The 7,509-nt window shown below is 43.3% G+C and overlaps 1 protein-coding gene across 2 annotated transcripts in view; it reads left to right on the forward strand.

Moving 5' to 3' along the window:
- Window positions 1–7,509, forward strand: part of mlpha (melanophilin a) — a 13,325-nt gene that overhangs the window by 4,187 nt on the left and 1,629 nt on the right. The window contains exons 5-12 of one of the 2 annotated variants that reach the window (XM_023426109.2): window positions 196–240; window positions 408–466; window positions 548–637; window positions 847–949; window positions 2,568–2,761; window positions 4,335–4,415; window positions 4,490–4,714; window positions 7,284–7,454. In XM_023426109.2, the coding sequence (XP_023281877.1) occupies window positions 196–240; window positions 408–466; window positions 548–637; window positions 847–949; window positions 2,568–2,761; window positions 4,335–4,415; window positions 4,490–4,714; window positions 7,284–7,454 (968 nt within the window). The remainder of the gene's footprint in view (window positions 1–195; window positions 241–407; window positions 467–547; window positions 638–846; window positions 950–2,567; window positions 2,762–4,334; window positions 4,416–4,489; window positions 4,715–7,283; window positions 7,455–7,509) is intronic. The other variant, XM_023426111.2, reaches the window with a different exon arrangement.

The raw sequence follows: 7,509 nt of genomic DNA on the forward strand, positions 1-7,509 counted from the left end.
AGGCAGGGAGGGGGAATGACACGCAGCAAAGGGCCGTCTGATGCGGGAGTCGAACCCGGGGCCGACTGCGGCGAGGACTGTGGCCTCTACACATGGGGCTCCTGCTCAGACCACTGAGCTACACGACGCCCTGAATGAATATTCCTAATAAATGAGTGAAAACATGTAACTGAAGCAGGTGTGTGTTTTGATCAGGTGGTCGTGACGATGACACTCAGAGTATGCCGGACGTCCACAAGTGTGAGTCAACAATAAAACACCAACAACAACAAACAGCTGAATGTGTCTGTTGTTTAAACTCAGATGATAAACAAAAACAAAAACACAGCCTGAGTCTTTTGTCACTATGTTTAGACAAATGAAGATTGTTGTTTAAATGTGAAGTCAGTTTTGTTTTGTACCTGCAGACATGTTCAACGGGAACGAGGACGACCATGGCGACGCCGAGGCTCAGCGCTACAAAGTGGTAAATACCTAAACAGATGTCAAAACAGATGTTTGCATGTGAATTAAGCAGGTTTTAATGAAGTTCCTGTTGTGATTTCAGATGAGGAAGAGTAAACGTCTGCTGTCTGTCCATCCCATGGACTTTGACTCAGAGGATTATTTCCCTCACTCACGACGACAGTCTGTCCAGGTACATCACACACCTGTCACACAGTCTGACTCTCATACACTGGTCTCAGACCAAACATACTTAAAGTTTAACAAACTCAACTTCAGGTCATGAGGTCATACAGGTTAAAGCTACACTCTCCCACTCACCTGGTGTCCCTCACCTGGTGTCCCTCACCTGGTGTCCCTCACCTGGTGTCCCTCACCTGGTGTCCCATGTGTCTGTTGCAGCAGCCGCAGGAGGATCGATATTATAGGAATGACGTGGACTATGACGCTTACAACCACCGTGTTAACCGCAGGAAGAGTCTGGACCGCTACGCCATGAGACCTGGTTAGTACACACATTACTGCAGTACACACAGTACACAGTACCTGTACACAGAGTACACAGAGTACACAGAATACCTATATACAATGAGAGTATTAGCTGACTCTCTTCCTGTCGGTCTCTGACTCCAGTGTGTTTTATTGGAGCGCACTCTGCTGTCTGCTGGAGGAACTACAGGTGTATTCAACCTGTTTAACCTCAGAGAACCAATCAGGATCAGGGTCAGAGGCCTGTACTATGAAGCAAGTTCAACATATCCAGGATAACTTTTAGTTTTCTGGCTTGACTGAACCTAACAACCTAACCTAACCTATCACCTGGCTCAGTTAACCCTGGGTTTACCTGTCCGGTTACAAGCGCGTTCATGTGAAAGAGGCAGAGTTGTTAATTATAAGCAGCATCGTCAGAACCATGAATGAAGTACTTAATATGATATGAGAACGACTGAAATGAAAAAATATTATTTCCATGTCTAAGTATAATTTCTATTAAAGTCAGACTAAAATATATTGTAAATAAGTGCATGAATTATCATCACTTTTGAGTATTTTCACTCTTCAGTCTGATGATGAACAAACTGTTATGAACATGTGATGCAGTGAAAACAGTTAATGTCAGACTGTTTCTGCTGCAGAGAGGAGAGGAAGAGGAGAGGGAGAAAAGAGGAGGGAGAGAAAAGAGGAAAGGAGTAGTTGATGTCTAATGAGTCAGTCTGACTGAAATGTTCATTATAATGATGAGATAATTAACAGTGTGAGACTAATTGTTCTAATCAAAGACATCAGAGGTTCAGGTTTCTCTCCAGTCGTGTCACAGTCTCCTCATGTTGTTCTGAGCTCAGTGATGAAGAGGAGAGTAAAAGCTTCATCACTGGCAGGAATCCTCCATTAAAGAATCTGTGTTCAGGTGAAATGAAGCTCTAACAGTTATTATATTTTATTTAGTGATAAACTCTGTAAATTCTTTAGAAGCTTTGTTTTAAAAACAGAGTGACACATGGAAAGACTCAAACAGGAAATCTGTTCCACTGATTTATATTTTATATCCACTGCTCGTTATTATTGATCACTTTATTGTGAACTGTTTTGTCCCTGTCAGGATACTGTAGGAATGATGACTCAGATTTTACAGTGATCTGATTGGTCAGTAGTTGGGCTGTTGACAGGTTTTTATCTGATCCTCTGAAGTTAACCTGCGCTGGAGCAGGTGAGGAGTTCAGTGTAAGTTACCATGGTGATTTACGTCGTAGGACTGAAGACCCAGAGTTAAACCTTAAGTTACCTGATGACCGCAAATCCTGCTTTGTAGTGCAGGCCTCAGGGTCAGGGTCAGGGTCAGGGTCAGGGTCAGGGTCAATGTCTGAAATGTAGCAACAGACATGAGGAATATTTCTGTATCTGTATCTGATGAAACAATACATTATTATTATCATTATTATAATTATTATCATTAATATTAATAATACTTCCATATGTGTTTTTACTTTATTTCAACTGTTGATTTTCGTTTTATTTTATGTAGAATTTGTTTCATTTGTAAGATTTTATTCATCTTTACATACTGACCTTCACGTACTCACCTGTACATACTCACCTGTACATATCCACCTGTGTGTAATCAGATGACTATGGAGACAGCAGGATGGTCCGGACTCGCTCTCTGTCTAAGATCAGTTCGTCGGTTGCTCGGCAACAGTACGTCGACACCTCTGATGAGGAGGAGTACCAGAGACACCCCCCCATGTATCAACAACCCCCCCACCGCCGTAAAAACAGCAGAGCCTCCTCCCAGGAGAACCTCGGACAAGGCCCGCCTGTAAGAGACATTGACCAATCACAATCCACCATGGTCTCTGTTTTTACTGATGACGGAACACAAACACAAACACACACAGACACAAACACAAACACACACAGACACAAACACAAACACACACAGACACAAACACAAACACAAACACACATAGACACAAACACAAACACACACAGACACAAACACACACAAACACAAACACAAACACAAACAGACACAAACACAGACACAGACAAACACAGACACAAATAAACAAACACAGACATAGACATAGACACAGACACAGACACAAACACAAACACAAACACAGACACAGAAAAACACAGACACAAATAAACAAACACAGACATAGACATAGACACAGACACAAACACACACAGACACAAACACAAACACAAACACAAACACACATAGACACAAACACAAACACACACAGACACAAACACACACAAACACAAACACAAACACACATAGACACAAACACAAACACACACAGACACAGACAAACACAGACACAAACACAGACACAGACAAACACAGACACAAATAAACAAACACAGACATAGACATAGACACAGACACAAACACAAACACAAACACAGACACAGAAAAACACAGACACAAATAAACAAACACAGACATAGACATAGACACAAACACAAACACAAACACACATAGACACAAACACAAACACACACACACACACACACAGACAAACACAAACACACACACACACAGACACAGACAAACACAGACACAAACACAGACACAGAAAAACACAGACACAAATAAACAAACACAGACATAGACATAGACACAAACACAAACACACACAGACACGGACACAAACACACACAGACACGGACACAAACACAAACACAGACACAGACACAGACACAAATAAACAAACACAGACAAGACATAGACACAAACACAAACACACACAGATACGGACACAAACACACACGGACACAAACACAATCAAAAACACACATAGACACAAACACAAACACACACAGACACAGACACAAATAAACAAACACAGACATAGACATAGACATAGACACAGACACAAACACAGACACAGACACAGAAAAACACAGACATAGACACAAACACAAACACAAACACACACAGACACGGACACAAACACAAACACAAACACAAACACACACAGACACGGACACAAACACAAACACACACAGACACACACAAACACGGACACAAACACAAACACAAACACAAACACACACAGACACAAACACAGTCAAAAACACACACAGACACAAACACAGACACAGACAAACACAGACACAAATAAACAGACATAGACAAACACAGACACAAATAAACAGACATAGACATAGACACAGACACACACAAACACAGACACAAACACAGACACAAACACAGACACAGACAAACACAGACACAAATAAACAGACATAGACATAGACACAGACACAAACACAAACACAGACACAGACACAAACACAAACACAGACGCAAACAGGACATTTAGATTTAGACCTGGCGGACGTCTCTGAATCATCCCCTTTATTTCTTCTGCTCTTAGATCAACGAGCTGAACAAACGCATGTCAGCCATCGAGAGTCTGCTGAGCCGCCTGGAGGAGAAGATGACGCCTGCTGATGAGGTGAGACAGTGTCCTCTGTCTGCCCTGAGCTTCATGTCCTCTGTCTGTCCTTCATGTCCTCTGTCTGTCTCCAGGAGTCCACTCCGTCCAATCAGAACGAGGAGGAGAAGCTGAGGAGGAAGCTCAGTGAGTTGGCGGGAAACCTGAGTGATAAGGGTCTGTCCTCGGAGGACGAGAAGAAGTCTTTCTCTCTGGGTAAAGGTCTGGCTGGAGTCCGGGGTCCGGTGGTCACTCTGGACTCTCTGAAAGACAAAGACCTGAGCTCGTCCAGCGACGAGATGCCGACTGAGGCCCAGAAGGTAGGACCGGGTCAGAACCGCTGTCTCATCAACTGTACTGAGTCCTGGTTTGCTGAGGACCTGAACCTGGTTCTGAGACCAGGTCTCAGACTCTCTGTCTGATCTTGCCGCTTCTTCATGTTTTGTAAATGTCCAGGTTCCTGTTTGTGATGAATTCACAGCATGGCTCAGCTTCCCCCCGACAACAGGTCACACACACCACTACTGTGTGATATATACAATAATAATATACAATGATAATATATAATATACTGTATACAACAATAATGTACAATATATACAACAGATCATAGAATAATAATAACAATAGTAATAATAATAATAAACAATAATAATTTAAAATGTTCATATTCAGGACAAAGAGCTCCAACATAAAATTCTACAAACAGAGATGTTATCAGAAAAGATTATTATTATCATTATTATTATTATTATTATTATTATTATTGAAACGTTAATAACTGATGTGATCATAACAAGATCTGATATCATGGTCAATACTGAGCTCTGTAGAGTCTCAAAGAGTCTGGATCAGTCCGGATCTGGACTGAAGTAGATTCAGACTGCATGACTGCCTCCTGACTAACAGACTGTCAGCAGCTGCCTGCCTGGACCCCAGAGACCAGAGACCAGGGACAAGAGACAAGGGACAAGGGACAAGAGACAAGTGACCAGAGACAAGAGACAAGAGACAAGAGACAAGGGACAAGGGACCAGAGACCAGAGACCAGAGACCAGAGACCAGAGACAAGGGACCAGAGACCAGAGACCAGAGACCAGAGACAAGGGACAAGGGACAAGTGACCAGAGACAAGAGACAAGGGACCAGAGACCAGAGACCAGGGACAAGGGACAAGTGACCAGAGACAAGAGACAAGAGACAAGAGACAAGAGACAAGGGACACAGAGACCAGGGACAAGGGACCAGAGACCAGAGACCAGAGACCAGAGACCAGAGACAAGGGACCAGAGACCAGAGACCAGAGACCAGAGACAAGAGACAAGGGACAAGAGACAAGAGACAAGAGACAAGAGACAAGGGACCAGAGACCAGAGACAAGGGACAAGGGACCAGAGACCAGAGACAAGAGACCAGAGACCAGAGACAAGAGACAAGAGACAAGAGACAAGGGACCAGAGACCAGAGACAAGAGACAAGAGACAAGAGACAAGGGACAAGTGACCAGAGACCAGAGACCAGAGACAAGAGACAAGGGACAAGAGACCAGAGACCAGAGACCAGAGACAAGAGACAAGAGACAAGGGACAAGAGACCAGAGACAAGAGACAAGAGACAAGGGACCAGAGACCAGAGACAAGAGACAAGAGACAAGAGACCAGAGACCAGGGACCAGAGACAAGAGACAAGGGACCAGAGACCAGAGACAAGAGACCAGAGACCAGAGACAGGAGACAAGGGACCAGAGACCAGAGACCAGAGACAAGAGACAAGAGACAAGAGACAAGAGACAAGGGACCAGAGACCAGAGACAAGTGACCAGAGACCAGAGACAAGAGACAAGAGACCAGAGACCAGAGACAAGAGACAAGAGACAAGAGACAAGGGACCAGAGACCAGAGACAAGAGACCAGACACTAGAGAGGAGACAGGTGAGGACCCCCCTGGACTAATGAGTGTAGTCCAGACCAGATTAGCATGCTAACTTCTGATTAGGGTGTTCACTAATGCGCTAGCTATTCATGTGATTCCACAGAACAAACAGCAGAGGTCAGTGTTGTTAACAAGCTGTAGTTACATTAACATCTTGAAATGGGGGGGTCTGCAGCTGGTGCTCTAAGAAAAACAATGTTACATGACCACAGCAGCAAATAATAATTTTTATTAGAACAAAGATAAACTGATTATAAAGTAAAGGAGGAATGTAATGCTGAGGTCAATGACCTATGAAGGTCACCAGAGGTCAGAAACAAACTACCTCCATATCGGAAGTAAAACTTCAGGTGTGAAGATCATCTGCTGAAACTTTCAGCTTCAGACATAAAATGCAATTGTTTTCTCTCTCTGATCCACCATTAGTTTTCCCCTTAGTTTGGTCACTAAGGTATTTTACCGTTCAATACTTCAGTAAACATTTCAACACTTAAGGTGTTTTGACCCCCAGTGGCTCTCCTGTTCTCATTAGATGGACATTGGTTTCTAAATGTGAATCTGGATCTGTGTCCACCACTAATAATATATAATGTATAATATATAATATATAATATATAATATACAGTGTGTACTACAATAATAATAATAATAATAATAATACAGTATGTAGTACAATAATTTATATATATATATATATATATATATTTAAAATATTTACAATGAACCATGTGTTCATTGCAGCTGCTGATTGATCACTACATGTCAATAATAAACTTTTTATAAGTAATGACATCACTGAAGCTCTGCTGCCGTAGAGACCTTGAAGGCAGCACTGAGCACTGACCCTGAGCCCCCACCCTCACACCTTCCACCCCGTCCAGACTCCAGGCCGGCAGCTGCTGCAGGACCAGGTTATGTGTTCCAGCTGCTAACATCTGTCCTCCTCATGGCTTTCAGAGATCGACAGCCGCCGCCCTCTGTGACCTCACCACTGAGGTCCTGAGAACCATTAATGCCACAGAAAAGGCGCTGGTCGAGCTCGGCCTATCAGAGCCCAGCGAGCGCTCACACTCTGTGGGCTCTGACCTAAAGCAAGCTGATGATGCTTTCAGGGAACTTGAGGAAAATGTAAGCTTCAAACATCAACTGCACGCCCCCCCCCCCCATCTCTTTGTCTGAAGGT

Source organism: Seriola lalandi, unplaced genomic scaffold, assembly GCF_002814215.2.
Source record: "Seriola lalandi dorsalis isolate HSWRI2012SDOR001 ecotype SW California unplaced genomic scaffold, Sedor1 jcf7180002054813, whole genome shotgun sequence".
Lineage (NCBI taxonomy): Eukaryota > Metazoa > Chordata > Actinopteri > Carangiformes > Carangidae > Seriola > Seriola lalandi.